At 34.1% G+C, this 16,845-nt stretch overlaps 1 protein-coding gene across 1 annotated transcript in view; it reads left to right on the top strand.

The window, feature by feature from the left end:
* TMEM135 (transmembrane protein 135) overlaps positions 1-16,845 on the top strand; it is a 238,509-nt gene that overhangs the window by 152,114 nt on the left and 69,550 nt on the right. Inside the window, exon 6 of the mRNA XM_082844923.1 lies at positions 12,547-12,593. Coding sequence (XP_082701049.1) covers positions 12,547-12,593 — 47 coding nt within the window. The remainder of the gene's footprint in view (positions 1-12,546; positions 12,594-16,845) is intronic.

Genomic DNA, 16,845 nt, shown 5'->3' with positions numbered 1-16,845 from the left:
TAAAATGGAAGTGATTAAAAACCTACATTGAAGAGCTATTATACAATTAGTGGTAATATTTTTAAAAATATACAGTGCCTGGCAGTGTTAGTCAATAGTAGTTCATTATCTAGTTTAATCCTCTACTTTCCTCTTTCTCTATGTTCTCTGGCCCTTTTTATTTTTTTGATTTACCTTTGACTTTAAACTCTCCTATGGTTTCTTTTTGGCTCCTTGCTCTTCCTTTACATGTTTATTTCCTTTCTTGTTTGTTTTGATTTGCGTTTTTAATGACTGTTAATGACCAACTAATTGACCATAAAATAGAGAGATGGCTATGGGAAAGAAAAGAAGCAGCTGAATATCTCGATAACTTTTAAATATAAGTCATTGGACAACCTTTACTTCCAATAACTGCATTTCCTTTACATGATAATAAGAGAGATGTAAATAAAGTGCTGTGTGTGTTTGGTGATAATGTCTAGTTGGTTTTTATAGTTCCAGTTCAGAGAACATACTTCAGTGAGTATTTTGTTCCATGAATGAATTCACATGGTGATTTTCACTTGACCATTAAATTTTCTTTTAAATTTTTAATAAAGACTGATTTCTTTTCATGTGTAAACCCTTATCTGTAATCCTTTAAATAGTGAGTTGTAATTTAAAGCTGTGATTTTTTTTTTTTAATTTGCCAGCGGAATTAGAATTGTGTTGTAATAAGGAATGTAATTTACAGGTTATATTACTACATACTGTAATTTTCTATAGTTATATACTTTAAATCCTTTCACTTTTATGGAAGACAAAATACAGCTTACCTACGAACCATAAAAGGACAGGACATCATATAAACTGTACTTCCCAGCCACTATCTAACATAGCTGTTTCTACAACTGGAAAATTTCAAGGTTAATATATTGCCAGACTTTGTTTGCTGACCTTGAAGGTATAAATCAAGAACAATGAGCAGTGCAAGGAAGAGACTAGGACCAAGTTGTTGATGTATTTAATATAATTCCCCACATTCAATTCAGTCAGAGAAAATGCTCTCATTTGCTTATACATATGAGAGTATATACATATACTCTTGAGATTTGTCTCATTATATATTAGTGACAGTTTGCTTTGAAATAATTTTGTTGTATACTGAAAAAGTTTGACTCATGGAATTGCAGAATTTTAGAGTTCTGAAGGATCCTAGAGATTGATCTAACTTCTCTTAAAGATAAAAAGCTTAAGGCTCAAAGAATGGAAGTGACTTGATCAAGTTTATAGTCTTAATCTGGAGACCTCAGACTTCTTCCTTACTAATAGCCTGGTGTTTGTGGCCCTAAATTCCCCATAAGGTGTTTTGTACTTTTCCCGTATTTGTTTTGTCAAGGAAGGGAAACTTAAAAAAAAAAAACTCAGTAAGCAAAACTGCTAATCCAAAACAAAGGGACAGATTATAAAGATGTACTGTATATTATGTGAGATTAGAATTGTATAAGGATTTTTAAAAATTATAAAACAATGCATAGTTATTTAACTTAAGAATCCCACTGCTCAAAAACGATGCATTTTTAAAAACAAATTAATATTATGATAATGATCTGTTTTGTGTTCAAAGCAAAATATATACATTGCAAATTGTGTAACACTTATTGGTCCAGTGAGAGTGACTTCCCCAAGAGGCTACGTAATGGTCTGTGTTTTCAGAAAAGTTGAAAATGCTTATAGAGTCTAAAGTTCAGCCTTTACAAAGTATACGAATGGGAGTACAACTTAGTTTTTTGAAAGATGGTTGCTATAAATAGAAATTAACATTATTATCAAAAACCTTATATAGTATATCAAGAATCTCTCCACATATGGAATTAGATGAAATAGAGATTGCTTTTGGGAACTTTGTGTTCTAAGTAACTTCTGGTGGAGACATAAAGGTATACAGACAACCAAAAAAGCTTTGTCTAAATATATACTGAGTAATTAAAATAATAATATAATTAGATGTTTCGGTGACTACCTCTTGTAGGGTGAGGTGTAAATATTCTGTCCTAGCATGTTGTATTGGGATGATTTGTTAATATGCCTGCATTTCTGCTAGACCTCATAAGGGCAACAAGAATCAATATTATCTAGTTTTGTTACCCTAGCACACTGGCAATATAACAAGTACTGAAATAAATTTATAAACAAAGGTAAGAACTTGTGGTTCCTTGTTTGTTCTGTTTTGCTTGAAGATCACGTGGTCTCTTGATAGTCTGGAGCTTATTTACCTCTGTATCTTTTTCCTTTTGACTTTGCTCAGGCACAAAGTGTTAGTAACACATAGATACCAGATAACTTTTTATGAACGGGTGGACGGATAGATGGCTAAAATATGAATGAAGTACACATGGAGCAAGGAGAAATCTATTGCTTCTTTTCCAGAAAACAGAGACAAGATTTCAGTATTTATTTGCATAATGGAAGGAAGGGGGCTCAGTGAATATGAGGAGGAAACAGACTTGATGAGTAATGAAGGCCAGGCAGCAAAGAGCATCATTGTCTTTGGACACATTCAAGCAGGAGTGGTCAAAGGCACTGGGCAGGGTTAAAGAACATTTAATTGAGTATGTTAAAGAAAAGCAGAAGATTTCGGTTGTAGGAAGTAGTTAAATGCACCATCTGTTTAGGTCTCTAGTAGACTTTAAAATGACTTCAGGATATGTGTTTTAACCATTTTGAGGCTTAGATGGTAAAAACAGCCTTCTTTACCAGGTGGTAGTCACATTTTTTATATTTCTGGTTATTTTTAGGTTTTTAAAGTATTCATATATGGTGATATTGTTTCTTTGTTAGAGCGTTGACAGGGATAGTTTTCATATAATTCTGCATGACATAGTGCTGACAACCATAGTACAGTTTTTCCCTGAAAGTTTTGTAAGCTCTCTAACAGGAATCCATGTATTGTAAATCTATCACTTCCTGAAAAGTTATTCCAGAGAAAACAGTATTTTTCAGCTGAATGAACTTTACTTTCTCATTATTTGTTATACTTTCTGTACACTTGGCTTAAAATGTTCTTTTGGTTTAGTACATTATGAGATTTCCATTACATGATTACTTTTATTTAACCACCCATATTCTTGGTGCAAATAGATAATAATGAAATTAATTCTATGTTTTCACATAAGTATACTCAGTTTCAAAAAATAAAAATGGTTTCTAAAAGATTCACAAACCAAAAATAGACAAAGGATATGAAAAAGTGGTTAAACCAACTGACCAAAAAACAAACAAAAAGGTTTATAAACCTGTGGGGCTCAATTTCACTCATAAGAAGAATGCAGCTATAATATATCATTTCTTTCATCCACCACATTGGCAAGGATAAAACAGTTTGATAAAACACAGTTTTTGTGGGCATAGGGAAACAGCTCATGTAAGGATATGGCTACTTTGATATACTATTGATGGGAGTGTATCAAAATTAAAAATGTACCTATCCCTTGATACAGAGAATTCAGTTTTAAGAATTTACCTCCAGAGATATAGGTATGCAAGTTTACAAAGTATACTTTGGTATTCAATATATGTAGCATCCACTCTATTCATAGACTGTTTGAAATAAACGTGTGTGTGTGTGTGTAAAATTTAAAAGAAAAGTATAAAACAATGTCTTTATTTGACATGTATCTTTGTACAAATGTATGCACACACGTACAGAATTTTATACAGAATACCAGAGATCTGGATAGAAGGGAACTTTCCTTTGAATTTTTGTTTCTTTGAATTTTTGTTTCTATCATGTACATGTATTAATTTGTAAAAAGCCAGTTTTAAGTGTTTTTGAGAAGTAATTTACATGCTCTAAAATTTACCAGTTCAAAATGTCAGTTCCATGGGTTTTTAGTATATTTACAGAATTGTGCACATATCCATGCAGTCTAATTTTGGAACATTTTCATTGTCCCCTGAAGAAACCTTATACCATGAGCAAACTCCCTATTACCCCTCACTCCTCTAGCTCTAGACATCCACCATTCTACTTTCTGTAAGGAGATTTGTCTATTCTAGAATTTCAGATAAATGGTATCATACAACATGTGGTCTTTTGTAACTAGCTTCCTTCACTTAGTGCTTCTGAAGTTCATTCATGTTGTAGCATGCCCTTCATTACTTTTTGAATTAAAAATAAAAATCAAAGTGAAAATAGCAATTTCAAAATTACTTATCCTGTTTAAGTGTATTGCGCAATGGTTGTGAAATGGGAGGGAATTACAGAGAAATTATTTTTTGTCAGTAGTTACCATTTCTTGAGCATCTGTGATGTACTAGTCACTCTATTAGACTTTATGTATGTTATCTCATTTAATGCTTTCAATATATGTAATAGATAACATTGTATTGTTTCCACAAATGAGTAAACTGTGGTATGATTATTTTATGTGTTGCTTTAGACATAAAAATGTAAAGTATAAAAATAGATGTGTTCAGATGTATAATTTACAGCTAAAGTTAGAATATAAGTGTAATAACATTACCACAATGCACAGTGAAAATGTCATTTACTGGCCAGACAGGTCTAATAGAACCTTTTGCAATTATGGAGATGTTCTATATCTGCTTGTCCATTATTGTATCCACTACCACATATGGCTGTTGATTACATGAAATATGGCTAGTGTGGATGAGGAACTGAATTTAATATTAGTTTTTAAAATTAATTTAAATTTAAATAATCACATTCTGCTTCTGGCTATGACATCATAAAGGTAATCCTTACCTTTCCAACTGAAACAGCCAAAATGTGGGCAAAACTTATAAAACAATGGTTTTACAGTCCTGGAATTAGGCACTGAAGGGCAGAGATCCCTGAGAATGGGAAACAAATGAAATGAGTCTATGATTATGCTAGCTTACTGCCTTGAGAAAATTTCCAGGCTTGGATCAAAGAGGAGACATTCATGCGAAGTCTAGAGGACTTTCTGAGTTGAAGAAACAAGAGTGGAGAGTGAGAGGGGAGCCATGCTGGATGGAGTCCACCGAAGACTAGAGAGGAAAGCATTCAGCTGTTTACTGATTAGGGCATGCACATGAGGAAGATACCCCAGGTCAAAGAAAGAATGACCTGAAAGGATTAGAGGTGCTTAATTGAGTGCTGGCACTCAAGCAGCAGCAGGAATAGTGTCTGTTCCTCTCAGCCAGACTGGAAAATCTCAAGATTCATGTGGCATTGGGGAGAGTACACATAAGGGTCTTATCTCAGCAGTGGGGAATAATTAGCCCTAAGTTGAGCACTACTTCACTCCCTCCTAAAATATCTTAAAAGCAAGTCCTTAAAGGATCAGACTGTTTCTAAAGAACTGTGACCCAGAACAAAACTCAAGATTTATGGGCATACAAAAATATCCAGCATCCACCAAGGTAAAATTCAGAATGTCTGATATCCAATAAAAATTACCAGGCATGCAATAAGAAATAAGAAAATTTGGCCCATAATGAGGAGATAATCAGTCAGTTAAAACCAAATCAAAACTGACAAAGCTGTTAGAATTAGCAGGCAAAGACATTAAAAAAGCGTTGTTACAAGTGAATTCCATAGTTTCAGAAGAGTTAGAGACATGGAAAACGGGGAAAAAATCCAAATCAAACTTCTAATGATGATAATTAGAGTGTGTACGATGGAAAATGTACTGGGTGGCATTAATGACATATATATTACAGAAGAAAATATTAGTGAACTTGAAGACCTAATAATAGAAATGATCCAAAATGAAGCACAGAATAAAGAGAATATTTTTTTTACAAAATAAAGAGAGTGTTAGTGAGTTGTGGGACAACTTCAGGTGACCTACTATATATTAATTGGAGTTCCCAAAGGGGAAGGGGAAAGAGAAGAAAATATATTTGATGTAATTATGGTTGAAAAAATTTCAAATTTGATGGAAATTATAAACCCACAGATCCAAGAAACTTAATGAAACCCTTTTAAAAGAAACATGAAGAAGAGTACTCCAAGGCACCTCATAATCAAATTGTAAGAAGACATTTGAAGTGGTACTCATTGAGCCAAATACTGAAATAAAATGATCCATCAACCTAGAAATTGATACCCAGCAAAAATAGCTTTCAAAACAAAGGTCAAAACTATTTTAGACATACATTTTTAAGAAAAAATGTTTAAAATATAGTGGTTTCATAATATAGATAAAAGTATACTAGGTGACAACAATAGCACAGAAGTTGGGGTGGGGGAGAAATGGAAGTATACTATTGTAACAGTCCATATTGTATGTTTAGTGGTATAATATCACTTGAGTGGAGACTGTATCAATTTAAAGATGTTTACTATAAACCCTTTAAACAAAGAAGCCAACAATGGAGAGAAGATGGAATCATTAAAAAAACTGAGTTGATTCAAAAAAGGCAGAAAGGAAGAAAAAAAAAACCAAGAAACTATAGAAAAATAAATAGCAAGATGATAGATTTAATTCTGAACTTACCAATAATCACATTAAATGTAAACAATCTAAATATGCCAAATGAAGAGGTGGAGATTTTCAGATATGATACAAAAGCAAGAAACAGCAATATGATGCCTAGAGGCAGTGAACTTCAAATATAAATACCAAATCAGTTAAAAGTAAAAGAATGGAAAACTAACAGTAATCAGAAGTTACTGTCAGATGAAATAGATTTCAGATTAAAGACTATCATCAGAGATAAAGAAGGTAATTTCATCATGGTAAGGAAGATGTAATTCTAAATGTTTATGCCCCTAGTAGCAGAGCTTCAAAATACGCCAAGGAGAAACTGATAGAACTGTGAGGAGAGATTGTGGAGATACCTCCATAAATACAGCAGGATATTTTGATAGCTTCTCTCAATAATTGATTGAACAAGTAGACAAATCAATAAAGATTTAGAAGATTGGAACAACATTGTCAAGCAGCTTGACCCTCTGCCCAGCAACAGTTGAATTCACATTTAAAAAAAAAATGTACATGGGCTATTTAGCAAACATATGGAACATATTCTGGGACATAAAGTAAGTTTTGATAAATCTGGAAATAATCAAGTCATACATATAAAGTATTTTCTGACCATAATAGAATAAATAAGTCAGTAACAACAGAAAGATAGCTGAAAATCCCCAAGTATTTGGAAGCCAAATAACACACTTCTAATTAAGTCATGGATCATAGAAGGGAGCAAAATCAGAAATTAGAAAGTATTTTGAATGGAACAAAAATGAATTCCCAACTTATTAAAATTAGGACACACAGCAGATCTAGGGGGAAATTTATAACATTGTACATCTATATCGAAAAAGAAAAAAATCTTAAACCAATGGCCTAAATTCCTACCTTTAAGAAACTAGGGAAAAAAACCCAAAGCAAACAGAAAAAAGGAATTAGTAAAGATTAAATTGAAATCAATGAGGTAGAAAACAGAAAAATAGAGAAAATCAATTAAACAAAAGCTCATTCTTTGATAAAATCAATACAGTTAATAAGTCTATACTCAGACTAATCAAGAAAATAGGATACAAACGGCCAGTAGTGGGAATGAGAGAGGTGACATCACTACAGATTCTACAAGTATTAAAATAATAATACGGAAATGCTATATGTTATTGATAATGATATGTTCATTATCTTGATTATGTTGATGATTTTAAAGATCTATACCTATGTCAAAACTAACAAAATTGTATACATTAAATATGTTAATTATACCTCAATAAAGCTATAAAAAATTTTAAGTAGCCACACATATAAAGAGTAGCTACAGAATTAGACCGTGGAGCAGTATTCTGTAAGTTCCTTAAGGGTTAGAATTGTATTTAAATATCTTCTTTATGGAGCAGGTACAGAGTAAACATTTGACCAATATTTGTTTAATAGAGGAAATGCAAGATACAACTAACAGGGTAGAACATGGATATATCACTTACCTTCTAAGGATCTAAGTTTCCTAATATGAAAAAATATATTACCTGAAGGTCCTTTTAGCTCTAAAATTCTATAATTTGAAACACAGAGAAAATCTTCTTCATTATTTAATTGCAGATTTACATTTATTTAGAAAAACACTCTGTTGAAGTTACAATGTTTAAGAAATTAGCATAATTAATTTAAAAAACTTTGAAAACTGTATGTTACTAAAAATGAAATCCTTTCTTTAGCATCTTTGACATAATACTGACCATCTTTCTGAATAAAATTCAAAAATTTTCCATTGGTTCTGTTGATATGGTCCTCTCGTTTATCCCTTATCTCCTCAGTGTCTCTACTAACAAGTCTGTGCTTCCTTGATCACTTTGTATAAAACAACCACGCCTACTCGCCTGCATTTTATTTCCTTATCCTGCTTTGTTTTGCTCCAAAACTCATCACTGTCTGACATACTATTTCAATATCTTCTCTTACCTCACTAGAAGATAAGTTCCAGGAGGGCAAGGACTTTGTCCATTCTGTATACTGTTGTAAGTTTTAGAATAGTGTCTGGCACATAGTATGTGTTCAGTAAATATTTCTTGAATGAGTTGATCAATTGTACTTTAATATTCCTTACATCTTTCCCCCTGCTTGCACAGATTTTCATATCTTAAATCTCCGCTCTATGAAAGAGGTGAGCTCCAAATATTGGTAATTTGAGAGATTTCAAAAGGTCTACCTGTTTAAAAACAAACTTTTTTCCAAGCTTCTATCTCTGGATGAGGTTTTTATATCTAGATCACTTCCATGAATAACAAAACAAAATAAAAACAATCTGCCGAATGCCTGACACTTTGCAGCATCGTCTCATTTAATCTTCCCAACAATTCAAAGTGAGGTAATATACTCACTTTAGTGATAAGGGATCTAAGGCTTAGGGAAATTATATAAAGCATCAGAAGTCACATAAAATTAGATTCAAACCTGTATTTGCCTTATTCTAGAGCTTGAGTTTTTAAACATTATGCTCTTTCCCAGTTTCAAAGGTATTATTTGTAAAGATAATCATTAGTTTAATATGAGCACAGATAGGTTTAGCATATGAGGATAGAGCATAGCAACATTTTGAGGGAAAGGGACTTTGGAGTTTTCTTTGGAGAAAGTAGAGAGTGTGGGAAAGATTTTTGGGACACTTCTAGAGAGGTTTGTGAGTGGAGTCTGCGAGGGGAATAATGACTAGTGCAGAGAAAGAATGAAACATTGAAAAATTGGGAAGGTTGGCATTGCCCAAAGGGGATACAAGGAGAGGAAAATAAAAATTGAGTTTTGTGATCTGGAGCATTGGCTGGCAAATTATAGCCAGTAAACAAACTCACTTGGACTTTATAATTGATTAGTCAATAAATGAAAATTATTCCTCATGCTTTAAGTTACATTTTCAAAATAGTGATATGAACCTTATGCATCATGGATAGGGTATTTTTGAAGGCGCGAGAGAATGGGAGAGGAAAAGAAGGAGAGAGGAGAGGAGGAGAGTGTGTGCATGTTTATTAGATTTTAAAAAATAAATTTATTTATTTATTTATGGTTGCGTTGGGTCTTTGTTGCTGCACGCGGGCTTTCTCTGGTTGTGGCGAGCAGGGGCTACTCTTCATTGCAGTGCGTGGGCTTCTCATTGCGGTGGCTTCTCTTGTTGGGAGCATGGGCTCTAGGCATGTGGGCTTCAGTAGTTGTGGCACTCGGGTTTCCGTAGTTGTGGCTCACGGGCTCTAGAGCACAGGCTCAGTAGTTGTGGCTCATGGGCTTAGCTGCTCTTCAGCACTTGGGGTCTTCCTGGACCAGGGATTGAACCCATGTCCCCTGCATTGGCTGGTGGATTCTTAACCACTGCTCCATGAGGGAAGTCCCTATTAGATTTTATATACTTTGTATATTAAGAAAGATTTTATATATTTTATATAAGAAATTAATAAAAGTAATATTTCTTTTATAGTAATTGATACCCATCCTTTTTTTAAAAATTCAGTTTATTTAAACTAAAAAAACATGCAGCTCCCCCATTTCTCCTATCCATCACTCCCCTGCTGCCTGCAACCACTACTCTGTTCTCTGTATCTGTGAGTTTGGTTTCTTTTTCTCCTTCCTTCTTTCTTCCTTATCCCTTCTCTCTTCTTCCTCCTTCTTCACCTTCCACATATCAGAGATATTGTATGGTATTTGTCTTTCTCTGACTGAATAAAATAAGTCAGTTTAGTACCCTCGAGGTTCATCCATGTTGTTGCAAATGGCAAGATTTCACTCCTTTTTATGGCTGAATAATATTCCCCCCCCACCCCGTGTGTGTGTGTGTGCACCACAATTTATTTATTCATTCATCCATTGATGGACACTTAGGTTGTGTCCATATCTTGGCTACTGTAAATAATGCTTCACGTATCTTTTTGAGTTAGTGTTTTCATTGAATTCTTTGGATAAATACTCAGAAGTGGAATTGCTGGATCATATGGTAGTTCTATTTTTACTTTTTTGAGGAGCCTCCATACTGTTTTCCATAGTGGCTGCACCAAGTTACATTCCCACCAACAGTGCACAAGGGTTCCCTTTTCTCCATATCCTCACCAACACTTGTTATTTCTAGTCTCTTTGGTAATAGCCATTCTAACAAGTGTGAGGTGATATTTCATTGCGGTTTTAATTTGCATTTCCCTGATTCTGAGCATCTTTTCATGAACCTGTTGGCCATCATATGTCTTCTTCAGAAGAATTTAGATCTTTTGCCCATTTTTAAATCAGAATGTTTGTTCTTTTGCTGTTGAGTTCTTTATATATTTTGTTTATTAGCCCCTTATCCAATATGTCATTTGTAATTATTTTCTCCCATTCAGTAGGTTGCCTTTTCATCTTGTTGATGGTTTCCTTTGCTGTGTAGAGTTTTTTAATTTGATATCGCACATTATTTTTGCTTTTGTTCCTTTTGCTTTTGGTGTAAGATTTTAAAAAATCACCGCGACCTATGCTTACCAACTGTGTTTTCTTCTAGGAGTTTTATGGTTTCAGGCCTTACATTCAAGTCTTTAATCCATTTTGAGTTAATTTTTGTGTGTGCTGTAAGATAGTAGTCCAATTTCATTCTTCTGCATGTGGCCATCCTATTTTCCCAGTACCATTTTTTGAAGAGACTGTTCTATCCCCATTGTATATTCATGGCTCCTTTATCATAAATCAATTGACCGTGTATGCATGGGTTTATTTCTGGGCTCTTTTATTCTGTATCATTCTCTATTCTGTTTATATGCCAATACCATACTGTTTTGATTACTACAGCTTTGAAATGCAGTTTGAAGCCAGGGAGTGTGATGCCCATCCTCTTTTGGGTTGGTAGGTTTATATATTTCTAAGTCATTCAGATTGTATTTATAATGCTTATCTTAAGCCAAGGTGGCAAACCTATCAAGCTCAATTTATAATAGCAAAACTATTATACTTTCCTTAAGTCAACTAGAAATTGTGTTGGAAATAGCTAAACATTATTTTGTACCATTTTTGTTTTCATGGTTCCTTGTGGTCAGTTTTTAATAGTTGAAGATTGTTCATTTGTCTATGATGTGAGGCCATTGACAATCCTTGTGTTTAATTTACACTCTTATTGTTAACATAAGAACACAATTTACAACTTCCGTTTTACTGATTTAAAACAATTTTATGGAGATCCACTTTGTTGGCATAACTAAGCTTTTGGTAAGGACTTGGGTTTGGATTCTTTCCATATACATCTTAGTAATATACTTTGTGTTTCATATGACGTGTTCTAGGGAAGCTTCTTTAATCCAGATTTATTGTGTGTTCTGATGCTTGCTTTTAGAGGAATTTATTTTTTTATAGGGAGTCTATATCCCATACAGGATGATTATATTTTTAGGAGCTTTTCTTATTGATTACAATTGGTTGACAACTGGACTGTGTTTTATATTTTAAAAGTCTGGTCATCTTGGTATAATAGTTAATAAGCTTTATGATATTTCTACTGACTTCACTATTTAAAAGCCATTGTCTCTGTTCTTAGGTTACTTGCTTCTTGAGGAATTCTTAGATATAATTTTTTAAATAGGCTATTCCTTTTTTTTTTTGCTGTACGCGGGCCTCTCGCTGTTGTGGCCTCTCCTGTTGCGGAGCACAGGCTCCGGACGCACAGGCTCAGCGGCCATGGCTCACGGGCCCAGCCGCTCCGCGGCATGTGGGATCTTCCCGGACTGGGGCACGAACCCGTGTCCCCTGCATCGGCAGGCGGACTCTCAACCACTGCGCCACCAGGGAAGCCCGGCTATTCCTTTTTGAACCCTGTTACCCTCTACCCAGCCTATACACACACACACACACACACATACACACACACACATATAGTGTTATATATATACACATATACATATTGTATAATGTTTATAATTTTATTTATTTATATGTGTGTGTAAATATACAGACTTATTATTGCCTTGATATGACTTATTTGAAAGGTAGAGAATGTGATATGTGTATGACTAGCTTCGTACATCTTTTAATTGTTTCAGGTACAAGATTTAATAGTGGGTATTTTGCTTTCTAAGACACACAAATGATGATGTCAGTGTTCTTTTGTAAGTAACGTATTTTCTCCTTGTTATAGGTCCTTTTATTCTGCATCACAGCTGCCATGTACATGTTCTTTTTCAGGTATGTTCTGTTATACCTATTTATTTTAATAGAAAAAATACTCTTCCTTTGTAATTTTTAAATCAACCGTGTAACTAAAGTGTTTTCTAAATTATTATGCCCCACAAATGACATGAATTTTTGTTTGCTTTGTTTTATTTTCTAGAGTGGTTAGAGATAAGTCACTGCTCCTTAGTGAATAGAGAAAGAGAGGGAAGGAAGATGTGATTTTTCACATTATGCTTATAAGTTCATCTTGGAAAACTGAATATGTGAATTAATAGTCCTCAGATCTTGAAAGGTGAATTTCTGTTTATTATGGACCTGATTTTAGATATTCTTCGCTCACCTTATAAAACAATCAACATTTTAAATTTAAATGAGAAAAAAGTGATGGTAGGGCTTAATCTAAGTCTTTTACGAACGTAACCTAGCATACTAATCACTGTCTGTAAAATATCAAGTTAGTCCATTATGTCAGAGTTGCATTTTTCATTGATACTGAGACTCTGAGGAATGTGGGGGAGTGTTAGGATGGCTCAGAATTTTAATGCCAGTAAAAATGGTACCTGTCATTGTCATAAAAACACAACAGTATGGGAGTTGGATTTTTGATTAGGAAGAGCCCACTCCTTCATTATCGTCATTTTCTGTAATACCAGTAATTCCTATTTGTTTCACTCTTATTAAACTCATTTGAATAGACTCTTTCTTGATTTTTCTGGATATAGGCAGAATTCAATCACAGCAGGAAGTTCTAGGCTTTTAAAATTAAAATTTGCACTTGAGGGCTTCCCTGGTGGCGCAGTAGTTGAGAGTCCGCCTGCCGATGCAGGGGACGTGGGTTCGTGTCCCGGTCCGGGAAGATCCCACATGCCACGGAGCGGCTGGGCCCGTGAGCCATGGCCGCTGAGCCTGCGCGTCCGGAGCCTGTGCCTCCGCAACGGGAGAAGCCACAACAGTGAGAGGCCCGCGTACCGGAAAAAAAAAAAAAAATTGCACTTGATTGACAAAAACAGTTATGGATTTTAGTAAGATATATTTAGTAGATATCTTTATCTTTTTTTGTTTAACCTAAATAAGGCAATTCAACCATAGCAGAATGTTTAAACAACTAATTTCCTGTCAGAACATTCTAATAAATGCTTGATAAGCACAATGATATAATTTGAACTTCCTTTAACTGTAAAAAAATGTTATATGCAAATATAAAATGATGATGGTGCTGTAATTTTTCTTGTAAAGGACAGACAAGCTGTTAGAAGGTAAAAAATGGATGAAGTTTTTAAGGTGGGAAGGACGTATTCATGATGGAGTGCATAGTATTCTATGTCAGTTATTAGTGACTGAAAAATCGTTGCAGCTATCTGGGGGTCTTTGTGAAATTGTATGACCTACCATTTTTAATATACTTTCATATACACCTTACAACTCCTGTAGTCTCTTTCGTATATTCTAGCAATTTAGGGGTTTGGTAGGGGAGTTAAGAACAATGACTCTTTCATTTCATCAATTGCCAAAGATTTCTTAATTGTATTCAGACACATTATTAGGACAGTAATGCAAAAAGTTCAAGGATTTATCTTTATGCTGTCTAATCTGAAGCTAAAGCATACCTAGTGGGAGAAATGTAAAAAAAAAGATAAAGACTTAGAAACATATCTTTTGTTGGCATGCACAGGAGGAAATTATAGTATCAAATAAAATTTATTTTGTGTGTGAAAATTCCTAACAGACCAGGTAGTTAAGTGAAACAGTCCTTCCCAATATAGCACTTATAGCATATTTGAACAACATTTAGCATTTCTTAGAAATCAGAAGTTTTTGAGGTTTAAAAAACAAATTGTCTTGAATATAGTGATAATGCCCAATGTTAGGCATGGTCCTAGGATATTATACTTTGAAAACTGCTGCCATCAAACTAGTATTTTTGGTGTAGAAAGAAAATCAACCCTATAAATATGTATTTTGGTGCAGAGCTACGGAACCTTTTCCTGTTTCAGTCACAGAGTCTAGGTTAAAAACAACAATTTAAAATACTTTCCAGAAGACTCAATACAAGGTTTTAGTGCCAAGATAAACATTTTCAATTTTCTGAGGAAAGGGGTTGTTTTTCTCCAAAAAGAAGCACTATCACCAAATTCCTAGTGTTCTTGGCAGAAGTTAGTTTGAATAACTCAACAAAAGAGGTTTGGTAAATGGTAAAATAAAACCATTTATAAAGTACTGCAACCGAAGAAAACAATGTTATATGTTTGTCTGAACTCTAGCAAGTGTTTAGAATGAACAATAGCAGTTAGCAAGTCTAATTCATTAGAATATTTTATTTTTAAAATTCAAACTTTATTTTAAATATATTGTAGATATTTGAGGACACATTTATTCCATTTATTAACAATTATTTTAATTCTAGTTGCATGAAATTAGATCAGTAAATATCAAATGATATTGTCCCTATGACTCCATTTGTAGTAAACTTTTTTAAGAAGAGGATAAGGGAAACATTTTATGTTAGAAATGTCAACTTGTGTTTTTTTGGGGTTTTTTTTTTGCGGTACGCGGGCCTCTCACTGTTGTGGCCTCTCCCGTTGCGGAGCACAGGCTCCAGACGCGCAGGCTCAGTGGCCATGGCTCACGGGCCTAGCCACTCCGCGGCATGTGGGATCTTCCCGGACCGGGACACGAACCCGTGTCCCCTGCATCGGCAGGCGGACTCTCAACCACTGTGCCACCAGGGAAACCCCAACTTGTGTTTTTATCCTAACCCATAAATGGGAAAAAGGGAAATGAGAACCCCCTTTCAATAGAGAGAAAAATGTGCCAATTTTATTTTTTTTAAAGAAAGAACTTGAGGAAGTAGTTCCATAAGTATTTTCTAAAAGTGACATAGGATGTGATGGTTATAGTATGAATTTAGTTAAAAAGCAACACAATGTTCAGAGTATTGAAACCATGGTTATTAAAATGTGTAATGAAAATGTCTTACTTTTGCATAGCTCTTAATAGTTATTTTATAGGTATAGTTCTTTTCACATACATTATCTCATACATGGTGATCTTGATTTTTAATCTGTATGCCAAAAATATAACTTATATTCAAATGGAATCCTGGGAACACTTCAGAGGCTTGGGTGGAGGAAAGGTAATATGTGAAGAGAAAGTGTTTTTCAGTTTTTTGTTCCAGTTCTTAGCCAGCTGGCCATCTGGCCACCCAGCCATCCAGCTGTCTATTGATATAAATTGGGGTACAGTATTTTGAAGAGTGTTTTGAACGAAAAAGGCTCTCCGTTCAACCCCAGGGGGCACTCTTCATAATAGTTCTGCCTCCTTTGTTTAAGCATTTTATTATTTTTTATGTTATTGTCACAGCTTTGCCTCAGGGCATGTCTGTCACTATCAGTTCAGGCCAAGCAGGAGTCATAGTTGAAAAGTTGATAGAATAGTTTGCCTAATGCATCTCTTTAAAACATTTCTTTATTTCCAAGTGTGTATTTATGGGTAAAGCAACCTAATTTTTTTTTTTTTAAGTAAAAGGCTTCATCATAATTATTGCTTCAGGCTTGCTTAGGATCTTCCCAACAGTCGTGTGGAGAAAAGAAATGAGTTTCTTTTGAACCACCAGCTCTTTTTTGTTTTAATTGAGAAGCAAAGGAGAGAATCAGCAATAACACAGACACTACAACAAAACTGTTACACTTAATCCTGCTCACAAAAAAACAATGAAACATGCAACCCTTTTAAACATTATTTTATTGGTTTTGTTTTCAGCATTAGTGATCTCTGTATGAAGAACACTAATATTTTAGAAAAATGAAATAATTGAGCTTCATTTTTCTTTAATTTAAAATAGTATCATAAAGTGTATTACGACAACTTTGATCCCATCTTAGTGAGTGCCTAGCTAGAAATTCTTTCCACCTGCCTGTGCAAAGGCAGCAAGCAGTTTGTTTAAACATGTAGATTGAAAGGCTCAGACTTGTCATAGTAGATAATCTACAGACTATATATGACTGATTCACAATAGACCTACCTTAATCTGCCATAAACATTGGAAAGCATTGGATTTTTAGTTAGAAACCAGTGCAAATTAGTTTATTGTAGTTGTGTTTTATACATATATATTTTTTAATACATATTTAGAAACAGTATTGATGACTGCTATTCCATGAATTTGTGCTATTCTGTGAAGACAAAAATAATAAACTATTTCATTAGTCTCAACATATGGATGTAGTATTGTTGTTGTTGTTTTTTAATTTACGAAAACGACACT

Source organism: Leucopleurus acutus (assembly GCF_964270905.1).
Source record: "Leucopleurus acutus genome assembly, chromosome: 8".
Classification (NCBI taxonomy): Eukaryota; Metazoa; Chordata; class Mammalia; order Artiodactyla; family Delphinidae; genus Leucopleurus; species Leucopleurus acutus.
Note: the sequence above shows the minus strand (reverse complement) of the source record. Positions and strands in the feature narration are given on the sequence as shown.